The 16,662-nt window shown below is 47.5% G+C and overlaps 1 protein-coding gene across 1 annotated transcript in view; it reads left to right on the top strand.

Annotated features, from left to right (window-relative positions):
• Positions 1-16,662, top strand: part of col27a1b (collagen, type XXVII, alpha 1b) — a 610,967-nt gene that overhangs the window by 204,626 nt on the left and 389,679 nt on the right. Inside the window, exons 16-17 of the mRNA XM_078227545.1 lie at positions 304-357; positions 13,971-14,015. Coding sequence (XP_078083671.1) covers positions 304-357; positions 13,971-14,015 — 99 coding nt within the window. The remainder of the gene's footprint in view (positions 1-303; positions 358-13,970; positions 14,016-16,662) is intronic.

Here is a 16,662-nt window from a genome sequence, read left to right as displayed (position 1 = left end):
GTCTCTGATTTTTAACCAAGTTCTTGCTCCCCTTTCCCCCGCGGGACCCAAGGTCGGCATTTCACCTTGCCTTTGTTCTAGCGACCGTGTGTGGCTGAGTCAGCTTGATCCCTGGTGTGAGGGTATGTGCCCTTGGACTACATCGTGGAAGCCAGCACCATGCAGTCCATGGGCATATACACTTGCCTCAAGGCTTTGTTCATCACTTACACCAGCTCGCTGCATCGATGGAGCCACATAACGCATTGACATCCCTGAGGTTCGACAAGATCTACTGATGGCACTTCTCTCCTCTTTCTGCAGGGCTTCATAGGCCCACGAGGGTTACTGGGTCTTCCAGGAGCAGACGGAAAGCAAGTAAGTCTTTATTTCACTATGTATCCTGTATATATTGTTAAGATGTGGAGATGCCGGCGTTGGACTGGGGTAAACGCAGTAAGAGTTTTAACAACACCAGGTTAAAGTCCAACAGGTCTGTTGGACTTTAACCTGGTGTTGTTAAAACTCTTACTGCATATTGTTAAGACCCAGGCCAGAAACTCCAAGGCTTTTTATGAAGTTTGCCAACATTTGATTTTAGCATTAGGGTGAACATAAGGTGTTTCACTCCAGGTATGATTCAAGTATGATTCAAGTGACCCACTAGGGAGCTTTTATAAGAACATAAGAACTTGGAGCAGGAGTAGGCCACCTGGCCCCTCGAGCCTGCTCCACCATTCAATAAGATCATGGCTGATCTTTTTGTGGACTCAGCTCCACTTACCCGCCCGCTCACCATAACCCTTAATTCCTTTACTGTTCAAAAATTTATCTATCCTTGCCTTAAAAACATTCAATGAGGTAGCCTCAACTGCTTCACTGGGCAGGGAATTCCACAGATTCACAACCCTTTGTGTGAAGAAGTTCCTCCTCAACTCAGTCCTAAATCTGTCCCCCTTATTTTGAGGCCATGCCCCCTAGTTCTAGTTTCACCCGCCAGTGGGTGAATATATCCTTTATCAACCAAAGCTTATTTAAGAATGCAGTTAAAATATCACAGAAAGAATGAGCATAACTTTTACCAATTACAAGATTTAAACACGACACAGTATAACTCCGGTTTCCTCCCACGGTCCAAAGATGTGCTGGTTAGGTGCATTGGCCATGCCAAATTGTCCCTTAGTGTCCCGGGATACAAAGGTTAGAGGGATTAGAGGGGTAAATATGTGGGATTATGGGGATAGGGCCTGGGTGGGATTGTTGTCGGTGCAGACTCGATGGGCCGAATGGCCTCCTTCTGCACATCTATGATTAAAAGCAAATTACTGCGGATGCTGGAATCTGAAACCAAAAGAGAAAACGCTGGAAAATCTCAGCAGGTCTGGCAGCATCTGTAAACAGAGTAAGGAGAGCATTTCCTTACAGATGCTGCCACACCTGCTGAGATTTTCCAGCGTTTTCCCTCTTAGGATTTCTATGATTCTTCTATGAACTCCTAACAGCTAGCTACCTCTGTTGTTCCAAGTTAAACATCATCCCGCAGGCATACACCCTTCTTCAGACTTGGCACAGAAGCAAGTATGCTCACGTGATGCTGAATCTTCAGCTTTTTAACCCCTGCTGCGATTTGGTCCTTTGAATGTTGGATCAATTCTCTGAGTCCAGGGAGTTGGATCAATTCCCAGTCCAGGGAGTTTTCAATAAGCCTCTGGAGAGAGAGAGAGAGAAACAGAGACACTGCCTTCTTCCACCGGCTTCTAGTAGCAACTGAGAAGCGAAACTATAAACTTGGAATGCTCTGAAAAAAATAGCATCACCTGACCTGTCAATCGTCCCCAAATCGAGTTCCACTCAGCAATCCCCAAAGGTCCATTAAACCCCAGGACACTGCATTAGGCCAGATTAAAAGCATCGTGATGTCCATTATATTGGTTCAGTAACGATTAGAGGACACCGGCTGCAGACAACACAGTGCCGACAAAATCCTGCAAAGGGACATGAGTAAAATACATTTCTTAAAGGCGCAGTCCCGTCACAATATATCCAACATTCACTCTCTGGATAAAGAGCAGGAGGAAGCAGTGTTCATGTACAACAAGCACTTTCTAAATAGAAACCGCCCTGTAATATTCCCCTGGTTGCATTTACCAGCAGATTGGCTCCTTTCTCCACAATTTGGATTTTCACCGTGGTATCTGCCATGTCAGTTTCTTGGTTAGTGTCGGTGGAAACTCTTACCAGCACGTTGGGGAGCAGGAAGACATAAGCTTTCGACCTCATTTCCGCAACACTAAGGCAGCCCATTTCCACCCCTGTAACTTTGCCCAAATTAGCCCATGTTTCAGTTCATCAGCTGGTGAAATTCACACCCACGCCTTTGTTACCTCCAAAACGGACTAACCCAACACACTCCCGCTGTTCTCCCACATTCTACTCTCTGTAGACTTCAGGTCATCCGAAACTCTGCTGTCCATGCCTTAACTTTTGTGTCAAATCCTGTTTCCCAATCACACTGACCTAAATTGGTTCCCAGTTAATCCCAGAATCATAGAATCATACAGTGCAGAAGAGGCCCTTCTGCCCATCGAGTCTGCACCGACACATTAGAAACACCTGACCTCCCACCTAATCCCGTTTACCAACACTTGGCCCATGGCCTTGAATGTTATGACGTGCCAAGTGCTCATCCAGGTACTTTTGAAAGAATCTGGAGTCACGGGTAGGCCAGACCGGATAAGGACGGCAGATTTCCTTCCCTAAAGGACATTAGTGAACAAGATGGGTTTTTTTCGACAATTGACAATGGTTTCAAGATCATCAGTAGATTCTTAATTCCAGATATTTACTGAATTCAATCTTTCCCATCTGCTGTGGTGGGATTCGAATCCGGGTCCCCAGAGCAAAATGCTGGGTCCCTGGGTTACTAGTCCAGTGACAATATCACCACGCTACTGCCTTCCCGTAAATGATGCGGGCAAATTGACACACTGACCGCGTGTGGCCCACATGAATCTTTACATCCAGCTGCCTCTGTGCCCACCCGCATCAGTGGCTAAAAATCCTGCCCCCATATTCTCACTGACACGCTGATCTACAAAGGGGGTTTGTGTGGTAAACCACTGTTAGCTTATTACCTGTATATGTGACATGCCTGGACACATCCCTGCCGGCCCTACCCGAGACTCCTCACCCCTCCCTGGTCCAGGTATAAAGGCGACTGCTCCCCACCCCCCTGCCTCAGTCTGGACCAATTCATCGGCATGGGTGTGCTCCAAGTCTTTTGCTAATAAAAGCCTATTTGTTCTTGCATACAAACTAGTCTTTGCTCAATTGATGGTGCATCAGTTTGCACTGCTGCCTCACAGCGCCAGGGACCCGGGTTCAATTCCAGTCTCGGGTCGCTGTCTGTGCGGAGTCTGCACGTTCTCCCCGTGTCTGCGTGGGTTTCCTCCGGGTGCTCCGGTTTCCTCCCACACTCCAAAGATGTGCGGGTTGGGCGGATTGGCCAGGCTAAATTGCCCCTTGGTGTCAGGGGGACTAGCAAGGGTAAATGCATGGGGTTACGGGAATAGGGCCTGAGTGGGATTGTGTGTGGCACGGACTCAATGGGCCGAATGGCCTCCTTCTGTACTGTGGGGATTCTATGATTCTATGAAATGGGGCTGCAATGGAACCAAAAATGTCGCAATAGTACTTTGTCTTTGAGACATATTGCTCCCATTTTTTGTGAGCTGTAAATGTTTCAGCACAGTCACACATTTATGGGAAAGTATAAACTAAACAAAGTTATTTACTCAGCTTGCAATTCAGCACAGAAAGAAAATCCCCCTTCTTTGCCTGGGCTTTAAAATAAAAAATTCACCTCACGTTAATGTATGAATCCCTTCCACGGGGAAACGTAAATGAAACGTCAGCATATTTTCCCCATCGGTCAGCAGCTTGATTCCCGTCTTCTGGGGCACAGACTGACCTGAGGCCCTTTAATAAAAGTTTTAGGGATGGAAGTGGGATGATCACACACACACACACGCATCAGGGTCACCGTGACTCCAACTAAATATATTCCACTCAGCTCATCGAAGTGAAGCTTCTGCCCACGTGGTAACGCAACATTGATTCTTACTCGCTGCACAGTAGTAGAAGTTATTCAGACTTTAATGGGCTTAACTCCTTGGTAATCATTGCTATATATCAGAGGATAGAATCATAGAATCCCTACAGTGCAGAAGGAGGCCATTCAGCCCATCGAGTCTGCACCGACCGCAATCCCACCCAGGCCCTATTCCCGTAACCCCATATATTTACCCTGCTAGTCCCCCTGACACGAAGGTACAATTTAGCACGGCCAATCAAACTAACCTGCACATCTTTGGAGTGTGGGAGGAAACCAGAGCACCCGGAGGAAACCCACGCAGACACAGTTGCCAAAATTTTACCGCCAATTCATTGGCGGACAAGGCTTGCAGAAGGTCATTCTTGTTGGCCTCGAGCGGGCTTTTACCAGCCTCACCCGTGCGAGGTCATAAAATCCCAGCCAGGGAGAACGTGCAAACTCCGCGCAGTGACCCAAGCCGGGAATTGAACCCGGGTCCCTGGCGCTGTGAGGCAGCAGTGCTAACCACTGTGCCACCGTGCCGCCCCACATCAGGCTGGGGATTTGTATGACAGGAAGGGGTTTGGTGGGTGAGCGGTCGTACGAGTTACAAGCTCTCCCCCCTCCAGCTCCACAAATGAGGCCTACTATTGTTTTGACTCCCAGGCCTCATTGAAGCCCAGTTCCGAGCGGGAATTATGCAGGAAATGGTGGAAAGCTCTGAGGTGCAGGTGACAAACATCGCCCTTACACCATGTCCCATCCGGGAAGTGGGGGGGGAGGAGCCCTTCCACAGGGTCTCATCTGGAAAATGGGGGCAAGTCCGTGGCCCGTGAGGCCTTGTGTTTCCCGAGATTTGGGAGGGGCCACTGCTCCAATGTATTCAGAAGTAAAAGGTTGAAAGCTAACCTGTCCTAGATGTGAGGAACCTTCCTACCCAGCTTCGCCAAGTGACAAAGCCACGACAGCCCTGGAGCCTGGCTGCCGAGTTCAAACTGGCAGAACAAGTGTCAAGTGTGCCATTGGGATCTGACATGTATCTGTGGGCATCAGCTAGGGTGGAATGCTGCTTTCGACAACCAGACCCGCTCACACCTGCCATGTCGAGTGAGGATAAGATGGGTCCTTTATCCAAACTTGAAGCAAGCATTCGGCTCTTTGCATGTGTGAATATCCAAGTCTAGCTTCTGCTGGAAGTCCGCACGGCAAGTTGTGTTTATTCCGAGGCAGCCCATACCCGCCACTAACAGCATAAAGTTAAATTGTTTACCCGGCGTGATGGGAGGAGAAGGAGCATTCCCCACATTCAGCCGCCCTCTGGAATGCCCCTGCACCCAGTCACTCAAACCTCTCCCCAGAAATCCCCTCTCCCGACCTCTATCCGACCTCCAGCTTCCCATTCCCAAGATCCCTGAGCCTGCCCCAATCCCAGGCAGTCTGAACCCATGACCCAGTATCTCAACTGCGTAACCCCTCTTGCCAACATAACACTCTACCTTCGCAACTGGAGAATAGAACATAAGAATATAATAAGAACATAAGAACTAGGAGCAGGAGTAGGCCATCTGGCCCCTCGAGCCTGCTCCACCATTCAATAAGATCATGGCTGATCTTTTTGTGGACTCAGCTCCACTTACCCGCCCGCTTGCCATAACCCTTAATTCCTTTACTGTTCAAAAATTTATCTATCCTTGCCTTAAAAACATTCAATGAGGTAGCCTCGACTGTTTCACTGGGCAGGGAATTCCACAGATTCACAACCCTTTGTGTGAAGAAGTTCCTCCTCAACTCAGTCCTAAATCTGCTTCCCCTTATTTTGAGGCTATGCCCCTAGTTCTAGTTTCACCCGCCAGTGGAAACAACCGCACTGCTTCTATCTTATCTATTCTCTTCATAATTTTATGTGTTTCTATAAGATCGCCCCTCATTCTTCTGAATTCCAATGAGTATAGCCCCAGTCTACTCAGCCTCTCCTCATAGGCCAACCCTCTCAACTCCAGAATCAGCCGAATCAACTAGATCAACAATCGAACCAATTAGAGGCTGACCTTCTTCCCTCCCAGGGCAGCGAACCCTCCCAAAAGCCTTGATGTGTCTCTGGAATCACCATCAAAGACCCAATCTTTTGTCCTCTGCACTTGGCAAGCCTCCTCCTAACATGCCAGCTTCATTCTGATGATGTCCAATGTCTGGGCTTCAGTTTGGGCGCAGGATGTATATTCCCTCCCATATTCCTGGGAGTGGAGCGGAATTTCCAGACCCCCATCTTAATTTAACATTTACTTGGTGTTCTTGTCTTTTGATGCATTGAATAGTGATTGAACCATTGTCTAACTGGGAAAGCAAATAGTATCTGTGTCGGGCCCTCTGTGTATCATGACTTTTTTTTGTTCATCCATGGAATGTGGGTGTCGCTGGCTGGGCCAGCATCTATTGCCCATCCCTAATTGCCCTTGAACTGCAAGACTTGCCAGGCCATTTCAGAGGGCAGTTGAGAGTCAACCACATTGCTGTGGATCTAGAATCACATGTAGGCCAGACCAGGTAAGGACGCCAGATTTCCTTCCCGAAAGGACATTAGTGAACCAGGTGGATTTTAATGACAATCGACAATGGTTTCATGGTCACCAGTAGACTTTTAATTCTAGATTTTATTCCACTCCAATTTCACCATCTGCTATGGTGGGATTCGAACCCCGGTCCCCAGAGTATTACTCTGTGTCTCTGGATTACTAGCCCACTGACAATACCACTAGGCCATCAAATTACTCCACTGCCTTCCCGCCAGAGATAAGGCCGAGCACGGAGATATTTCTGCCCCCACCATTGCGGGACCCGTCGTGGGGAATGTGGCAGCCATTGATCCCGATGTCCAGAAAATCCTGCCCGATCCTTGATTCTTCCAAGGTGTATTCCAAGGCGGCACGGTAGCACAGTGGTTAGCACTGCTGCTTCACAGCTCTAGGGTCCCGGGTTCGATTCCCAGCTCGGGTCACTGTCTGTGTGGAGTTTGCACATTCTCCTCGTGTCTGCGTGGGTTTCCTCCGGGTGCTCCGGTTTCCTCCCACAGTCCAAAGATGTGCGGGTTAGGTTGATTGGCCAGGTTAAAAATTGCCCCTTAGAATCCTGGGATGTGTAGGTTAGAGGGATTAGCGGGTAAAATATGTGGGGTTAGGGCCTGGGTGGGATTGTGGTCGGTGCAGACTCGATGGGCTGAATGGCCTCCTTCTGCACTGTAGGGTGTCTATTACCCTCTTACCTGGTGAAGTTTTCTCCAAGCAGCTGAGCTGAGAATTGATCACATTTGCTGGACTCAGGCAGGCAAGTCATCATAGAATCCCTACAGTGCAGAAGGAGGCCATTTTGTCCATCGAGTCTGCACCAACTGTCTGACAGAGTATCTTATCCCGGCCCTCTCCCCCGTCCTGTCCCCATTGCCCTGTGCATTGGCTAATCCCTCTAACCTACACATCGCGGGACACTAAGGGGCAATTTAGCGTGGCCAATCCACCTAACCTGCTCACCTTTGGAGTGTGGGAGGAAACCGGAGCACCCGGAGGAAACCCACGCAGACACGGGGAGAACGTGCAAACTCCACACAGACTGTGACCCAAGCCGGGAATCGAACCCAGGTCCCTGGCGCTGTGAGGCAGCAGTGCTAACCACTGTGCCACCGTGTTCATGTTCTCATTAGGGTGAAACTTACTGTCTGCTAGCTGCAAGACAGATTACACAGGATTATGCAAGATCTATGGCACAGAAACAGGCCATTCGGCCCAACCAGTCCATGCCAGTGTTTATGCTCCACACAAGTCTTGTCCAATCTTCCCTCATCTCAACTACCGTAGTATTCATCATTCCCTTCTCCCTCATATGCTTAGCTTCCCCCTAAATGTATCCAAGCTGTTCATTCCAACCTCTCCCTGCGGTAGTGTTCAGCGTTTCTCACCACTCTCTGAGTAAAGAGATTTCTTCTCAATTCCCCTGGTGGATTTCTTGGTGACTATCGATGGTCTCCGGCCCTGTTCCTCTCCACAAGAGGAAAATAACCTCTCTGTATCCACCCTATCTAAACCTTCTCGTCCTCTGTTCGGTCACCTCTCAACCTTCTCTTTTGCGAGGGAGAAGAGACCCAGGATGTCAATCCTGTATGCATCAGCTCACCTTTCTGGTAATATCCTCGTAAATATTCTCTGCACCCCTTCCCGTGCCCCTCTATCCTTTTCACAATAATGTGACAGTGGCACAGTGGTTAGCACTGCTGCCTCACAGCGCCAGGGACCCGGGTTCGATTCCCAGCTTGGATCACTGGAGTTTGCACGCTCTCCCCGTGTCTGCGTGGGTTTCCTCCGGGTGCTCCGGTTTCCTCCCGCAGTCCGAAAGGCATGCTGGTTAAACGCATTGGACATGCTAAATCCTCCCTCAGTGTACCTGAGGCAATGGCCTAGTGATATTATCGGCGAGACTATTAACCCAGAAACTCAGCTAATGTTCTGGGGACCTGGGTTCGAATCCCGCCACAGCAGATGGTGGAATTTGAACTCAATAAAAAAATATCTGGAATTAAGAATCTACTGATGACCATGAAACCATTGTCGATTGTCGGAAAAATCCATCTGGTTCACTAATGTTCTTTAGGGAAGGAAATCTGCCGTCCTTACCCGGTCTGGCCTGCATGTGACTCCAGAGCCACAGCAATGTGGTTGATTCTCAACTGCCCTTGGGCAACTAGGGATGGGCAATAAATGCTGGCCCAGCCAGCGACACCCATGCCCCACGAATGAATAGAAAGAACAGGCACCAGGATTTTCACAGTAACTTCATTGCAGTGTTAATGTAAGCCTACTTGTGACACTAATAAATAAACTTTAAGCTTTAAAACTAATAAATAAACTTAAAAACTTTAATCTCTAAAAACGTAAACTTAAAACTTTGAACTTTAGGAATGTACGCAGTATTCTGTGTGATCTAGCGAAAGTTTAATGCAGGATCAGAATAACTTCCCCTAACATTTCAATTCTATCCCGATCGACATAAAGCCCAGTGCTTGGTTTGCCTTTGTTTATAGCCCTGTTAACCTGCAGCACAAGTGTCTGCTTTAATTGTATTCTAAGATTCCTTTGTTCCTCCACCCCACCTAGATTTGCACCCAGCAAGTAATGTGACCTCGCTATTCTTCCTGCCAAGATGTGCTACCTCACTGTGTGTTGAGCCTCATTTGCCAAGTATTTGCCTACCCTGCAAGTTTATTCATATCCTCCTGTAATATCTCAGTCTTCCTCGGTAGTGATAATCCCTGCCAAGTTTGTCATCCGCAAATTTAGAAATTTTATTTTTTGCGTACAAAGTATAAATCATTCATGCAAATGGTGAACAGTGGTATCCAACCCCCCAAATAGAGTTGGGTCACAGATTGCCCACAGTCTGGGCGGCATGATGGCACAGCGCCTAGCACGGCTGCCTCACAGCGCCAGGGACCCGGGTTCGATTCCCAGCCTCGGGTGACTGTCTGTGTGGAGTTTGCACATTCTCCCCGAGTCTGCGTTCGTTTCCTCCGGGTGCTCCAGTTTCCTCCCACAGTCCAAAGAAGTGCAGCTCAGGCTGATTGGCCATGCTAAATTGCCCCTTAGTGTCAGGAGGGCTAGCAGGGTAAATATGTGAGGCTGCAGGGGTAGGAGCTGGGTGGGATTGTGGTCGGTGCAGATGCGATGGGCCGAATGGCCTCCTCCTGCACTGTAGGGGTTCTATAGATTCTATGGACTCACAGCGCCAGGGACCCAGGTTCAATTCCCAGCTTGGGTCACTGTCTGTGTGGAGTCTGCAGGTTCTCCCCGTGGGCAGCATGGACAAGTTGGGCCGAAGGGCCTGTTTCCATGCTGTAAACGTCTATGACTTTATGACCGCTCAACCTTTCCTTTCTCGAGAGAGAGGAGACAAAGGCTGTCAATCTTTGTCTTGTATGAATAAGCACATCTTTCCGGTATCATCCTCGCAAGTATTCTCTGCACCCTTCCCCGTGCCCCTCTGTCCTTTTCACAATAATGTGACAGAGGCACGGTGGGACGGTGGGTTTCCTCCGGGTGCTCCGGCTTCCTCCCACAGTCCGAAAGACGTGCTGGTTAGTGGCATTGGCTCCCTCAGTGTGCCCGAACAGGCGCCGGAGTGTGGCGACGAGGGGAATTTCACAGTAACTTCACTGAGGTGTTAATGTAAGCCTACTTGTGACACTAATAAATAAACAAAAAAAGATTTTTGAAAAATAATCTAATCGAAAAGTGCTGGATAGGATGACAGACTGTTCCTCCAACACGACTAAAACATGCAAACAAACTCTGATTTAGTTCGCGCCAAAGGAATTGCTTATTGTTACAGAAAACATGCACATCAGTGGAGTAATCTCAGTGGATACACATTAGTCAACCAAGAGGTTCCACGACACAACCGCACTTTGGTTTGTTTCCAGATGCTTGTCCCAAATTCCTCGTGGAAACATAATTTGTCTTTATTGTTCTCAAGGAGCGTGCATCTGGCGACTGTTATATTCAACATTCTGGGAGTTTGCTGGAAAGATAAGCTAAGGAATTCTCTTGGATGGGTGGAAAGTTCTGAAATATGATACTAATATTTCATTGGTGTTCTTACAAGCACTGTATAATACTTTACCCAGTCCCCAGGGTTTACAGCAATATATTTCTCATTGAAGCATAAGTTTGTTACTTAACCCATCATTTTAACATTATCATTGTGGTCTGACTGACATTAATTGACGACAATCTTAATTAAAATCCCTTTATTCAAAAAGCGCAAATGCATCTTTGTATCTCAGTGTTTCCCAATTGTCCAGTGTACAAGTCAGCCACCTTCTCAGGCCAGGCAAGTTCATTTATCAGACTGTTGATGTTGGCTTCAATGCTGCGTCTAATGCAGATTAGTATGACTTTTTTTATTCATTCGTAGGACATGGGCGTCGCTGGCTGGCCAGCATTTATTGCCCATCCCTACTAGCCCTTGGAGTCAGTTTGAGAGTCAACCACATTGCTGTGGCTCTGGAGTCACATGTAGGCCAGAGCAGGTAAGGACGGCAGATTTCATAGAATCCCTACAGTGCAGAAGCAGGCCATTCGGCCCATCGGGTCTGCACCGACCACAATCCCAACCAGGCCATATTCTCGTAACCCCACATATTTACCCTGCTAACGACCCTGACACTAAGGATCAATTTAGCACGGCCAATCAACCTAACCGGGGAGAATGTGCAAACTCCACACAGACAATGACCCGAGGCAGGAATCGAACCCTGGTGTGAGGCAGCAGCACTAACCACTGCGTCACCGTGCCGTCCTTCCCACAAGGACATTAGTGAATCAGCTGGGTTTTTCCGTCAATCGACAATGGTTTCATGGTCATCAGTAGATTCTTAATTCCAGATATTTTTTATTGAATTCAAATTCCACCATCTGCCGTGGCGAGATTTGAACCTGGGTCCCCAGAACATTAGCCGTGTTTCTGGATTAATAGTCGAAGAACAATACCATTGCCTCCCCGACTGACTAAATTTTTGCTGAGAATTTGGTTAACTTGCACATCTTTTACGATGCATTTAATTTCTCTTCCTGAATATCTCTGTCCCTCTAATTCTGGCCTTACGTGCATCTCAAACTTTAAATGCTCCATTATTGTAGACCAGGCCTTCACGTGCCCAGGTGCCAAGCTCTCGAATGCCCACCTTCCACCTCCCCACCTTGTTTTTCTCCTTTAAGATGCTCTTTAAAACCTACCATTGGCTCAGCTGCCTAAATCTACCCTTCACGGTTCAATGTCATTATTTTTGACAATACTCATGTAAAGCACCTTGACTTTTTAATGCATTAAATGGGCTGAAGGGCCTCCTTTGTCCTGCAAAACTCTACGGACGGGATTTTTTTTAAATAGAAGAATGAGGGAGATCTTATAGAAACATATAAGATTATGAAGGGAATAGATAAGATAGAAGCAGGGAAGTTGTTTCCACTGGCTGGTGAAACTAGAACTAGGGGGCATAGCCTCAAAATAAGGGGAAGCAGATTTAGGACTGAGTTGAGGAGGAACTTCTTCACACAAAGGGTTGTGAATCTGTGGAATTCCCTGCCCAATGAAGCAGTTGAGGCTACCTCATTGAATGTTTTTAAGGCAAGGATAGATACATTTTTGAACAGTAAAGGAATTAAGGGTTATGGCAAGCGGGCGGGTAAGTGGAGCTGAGTCCACAAAAAGATCAGCCATGATCTTATTGAATGGTGAAGCAGGCTCGAGGGACCAGATAGTCTACTCCTGCTCCTAGTTCTTATGTGTGGGACATGGGCGTCGCTGGCTGGGCCAGCATTTATTGCCCTTGTTCAGAGGGCAGTTGAGAGTCAACCACATTGCAGTGGCTCTGGAGTCACGTGTAGGCCAGACCGGGTAAGGACGGCAGATTTCCTTCCCTGAAGGGCATTAACAAACCATATAGGATTTTCCAACAATCCACAATGGTTTCATAATCATCAGTAGATTCTTAATTCCAGACATTTTTTATTGAATTCAAATTCCGCCATCTGCCGTGGCGGGATTCGAACCCGTGTCCCCAGAACATTAGCTGAGTTTCTGGATTAATAGTCTAGCGATAATACCACTAGGCCATCGCCTTGCGTGAACTGAACCGTGATTGATGAATAGAAAAAAAGCTGATAATAACTGAAAGTAGAGAGGAGATTTTCCGGTCTTGTCCGTTACGGGACCCTTGGTAAGCGGGAACGGAAAATTTGGCGTTCCAGCCAAAACTCCACTCACCCTCTGCGGAACCGGAAAATCCCAGCCGCGGACGAGGACGGAAGATTTCAGCCTCCATGGATATAAGCTACCGTTAAACGCTTTTGGTTAGGACAGGTTTTAAGAGACGGTTGATGCTCCTAATTGTCTGATCAAAGAGCGTAATCTCACAGCGCACTCTGCCTGTAATATCAAGCAGTGCCTTCACATCCTTCTAGGCAGAAGTGGAGTCTGTTTCGTGATAAACTTATAAAATTTTAACAGGATTAGACAGGGTAGATTCAGAAAGAATGTTCCTGACAGTGGGGGAGTCCAGAACTAGGGGTCATAGTTTGAGGATAAGGATAAACCTTTTAGAGCTGAGGTGAGGAGAAATTTCTTCATCCGGAGGGTGGTGAATGTGTGGAATTCACTCCCACAGAATGTAGTTGAGGCCAAAATGTTTGATTTCAAGAAGAAATTAGATATCGCTCTTGGGGCTAAAGGGATCGAGGGATATGGGGGAAAGGGGGGATCAGGATATTGAATTCGATGATCAGCCATGATCAAGGTGAATGGAGAGCAGGCAAAAAGGGCCCAATGGCCTCCTCCTTCTAGTTTCTATGTTTCTATCTCGAAGACACTTATAAATCCCCAACAGGGTTAGACAGGGTAGATTCAGAAAGAATGTTCCCAATGGTGGGGAAGTCCAGAACTAGGGGTCATAGTTTGAGGATAAGGATAAACCTTTTAGAACTGAGGTGAGGAGAAATTTCTTCACCCGGAGGGTGGTGAATGTGGGGAATTCACTACCACAGAATGTAGTTGAGGCCAAAACGTTGTGTGATTTCAAGAAGAAATTAGATATAGCTCTTGGGGCTAAAGGGATCAAGGGATATGGGAGGGAAGGAGCGATTAGGATATTGAATTTGATGAACAGCCATGATCAAAATGAATGGTGGAGCAGCTTCAAAGGGCCGAACGGCCTCCTCCTGCTTCTAGTTTCCAAGGTTTCTAAGTAACCATGCAATGATAATCGTTTATCGGGTGAAGTTGGAGATTCAGCTGAACAAAGTTTTCCACTTTGCAACGGTCTAATGTGTGTGTTTCTTTTTCCCTCTTTGTTTTTCAGGGCATGCCAGGAGAAGCTGGGAAGAGGGGCAAGATGGGTAGGCCGGTAAAGATTTTCTCCATTTTTCTTAGCTGTTTTACCTGAAAGTGCGAGACAGTGAGGGACGGGAATTCAAACATAAAACAAGAAAGAGACGGAGAAATGGAAGTGGAAAGGGAAAATATAATAATCAATATTCAGCTACATATCTTTTATCATTTCAAAGAGCTCCACGATTGTCTCACACCTTGTTATAGACACTCCATGCACCTTTTAAATTGCCAATGTATTGAAAGAACAATATTGAGATAGCTGCACCAATTCTTTTAATGCTTTCGTGGGACGTGAGTGTTGATAACAAGGCCAGCATTCATTGCCTATCCCTGATTGCCCTCGGGAAAGTGACGGGCGGCACAGTGGTTAGCACGGCTGCTTCACGGCGCCAGGGACCCGGGTTCAATTCCCGGCCTCGGGTCGCTGTCTGTGTGGAGTTTGCACGTTCTCCCCGTGTCTGTGTGGGTTTCCTCCGGGTGTTCCGGTTTCCTCCCACAGTCCAAAGATGTGCGGGTTAGGTGGACTGACCATGCTAAATTGTCCCTTGCTTGGTGTCCAAAGGTGTGTTGGTTAGGGGGATTAGTAGGGTGAATGCATAGTGTTACAAGGATAAGGCCTGGGTAAAATGCTCTTTGGGCCATTGCAGGCTCGATGGGCCAAATGGCCTCCTTCTGCAATGTAGGGATTCTATGATTCTTAAACTGCTGCAGTCTATGCGATGTTAAGGAGGGAGTTTGAGGATTTTGACCCAGCGACAGTGAAGGAACTCATAAAAATGTCTTGCTTTCTTATTGGAACAGTGAAGGAACAATGATATATTTCCAAGCCAGGATGGTGAGTGACTTAGAGGGGAACTTGCAGGTGCTGGTGTTCCCATGTATCTGCTGCCCTTGTCCCCCTAGATGGTAGAATTCACAGGTTCGGAAGATGCTGTCAAAGGAGCCTTGGTGAGTTGCTGCGACGCATCTTGTAGATTGTGCCTTTATATGGAGAGAGTAAATGTTTATGGTGGTGAATGGGGTGCTGACCAAGTGGGCTGTTTTGTCTTGGACGATGACAAACTTCTTGAGTGGCATTGGAAATGGACTCAGTCGGAGAGTGTTCCACCACACTTCTGACCTCCACACTTTACAAGTTGCCTGTCACTAGTTATAATTCTTAGACAAGTTCCGGAGGCTCCCAGTATGATGTAATAGTACTCAGTTAATTATAATCTATGCGTGTGTTGACATTGAGTGTGAGGCTGAGTGACTCACTATTTTAACATTTGCAAACCAGTGGCTGCCTTCCTTTATAAACAAAACCACGGGGACTGGAGATAGGCTGATATAAAACATTAGTGTACGTAGAACATATTTTACAGAGTAGCCTTTGTAAGGAGGAGAGTTCCAATAAGAAAGCGAGACATTTTTTATGAGTTCCAAAAGTAAAACTGTGCAAAGACACACTTGCATTTGCTAATAAATGTTTTTCTTGGAAGGGGATTACGGTGGAATGGGAATTGAAGGTTTGGAATGCAATGAATGGATCGGGATTTTTTTGCATTATAGGAATGAAATGTTTTACATCTGTGCTTGGATCTGAGGCGAGGGAATGGAAATTAAACTTTGGAACACTTTGTGCTTTCTTCAAGTGTTTGTTCGTGGGGATTCTAACATGCAAAAAGACTTTAAAGATGATAATGGTCACAGAATACCTCCTGTTTGTGAATTATCTGGGGTGGAATTCTCACCGATTGCAATGCCACCTGCTCCACCGTGGTTATTATCCAGTTTGACCTTCTCATCCAGGACAGAGACTTAATGGTCATGGTTTAAATATTGTTACACCATTGTCCGTGTGTGCAAAAATGTGCCTTGTGCGGGCACAGTAAAACACAACACATTCTGCTCCACAGAAATCACGCCAAGGGTGGGATTTTCCAGCCGCGCTCGCCCCAAGACCGGAAAATCCCGCCTGAGGTCAACAGACCCTTGCATGGTCCGTGTCCCGCCCGCTACCATTCCCGTGGCGGACGGGATGGGAAAATTCCACCCTAAGGGTGGGATTTTGTGACCTCGCTCGGGCGAGGCTCATAAAATCCTGCCCGAGGCCAACAGAGAATTCCGGTCTGTGAGCCTCGCCGATTCCGGGGAGGGCAAGGCGGTAAAATTCCAGCTGAAGCGTGTAACCTGGACTCAAGAGATGAAGTCATTTCGGGTGAACCGGCAGAGTGTAAAATGGGCTGTTGATTCTCGGGTGCCAAGCAGCTTTTTGAACTTGTTGATGGATTCTGCCGCGGCAGGGAAGATCAGTGGCTTCGGTTGACTCCTGGTCAGTTGGCTAATGCTGGATTGATATGACGATGGGAGCCAGCGTAAATCATGGCCACATTGGGCCAGCGGGGTTGGCGAGGTTGGCGGGGGCAAGGTGGGTACCGTGTCCAATGAAGAGGCCACAGAGATATCACTGCTCACAGTTTGGCCAGAATGGAGACACAGTGGGTGGGAGGGGAGTTCCGGTGGCCAGCAAGAGGACAGCAAATGCCCCAAGAGCTTCTCACAGTGCTGAGACCAATACAGAAACTACCCTCTCAAATCCCCCTAAACACCACCTCAACACACTCCCTGAATCTGAATGGGCGGCACGGTGGCACAGTGGTTAGCACTGCTGCCTCACA

Source organism: Mustelus asterias, chromosome 13, assembly GCF_964213995.1.
Source record: "Mustelus asterias chromosome 13, sMusAst1.hap1.1, whole genome shotgun sequence".
NCBI lineage: Eukaryota > Metazoa > Chordata > Chondrichthyes > Carcharhiniformes > Triakidae > Mustelus > Mustelus asterias.
Note: the sequence above shows the minus strand (reverse complement) of the source record. Positions and strands in the feature narration are given on the sequence as shown.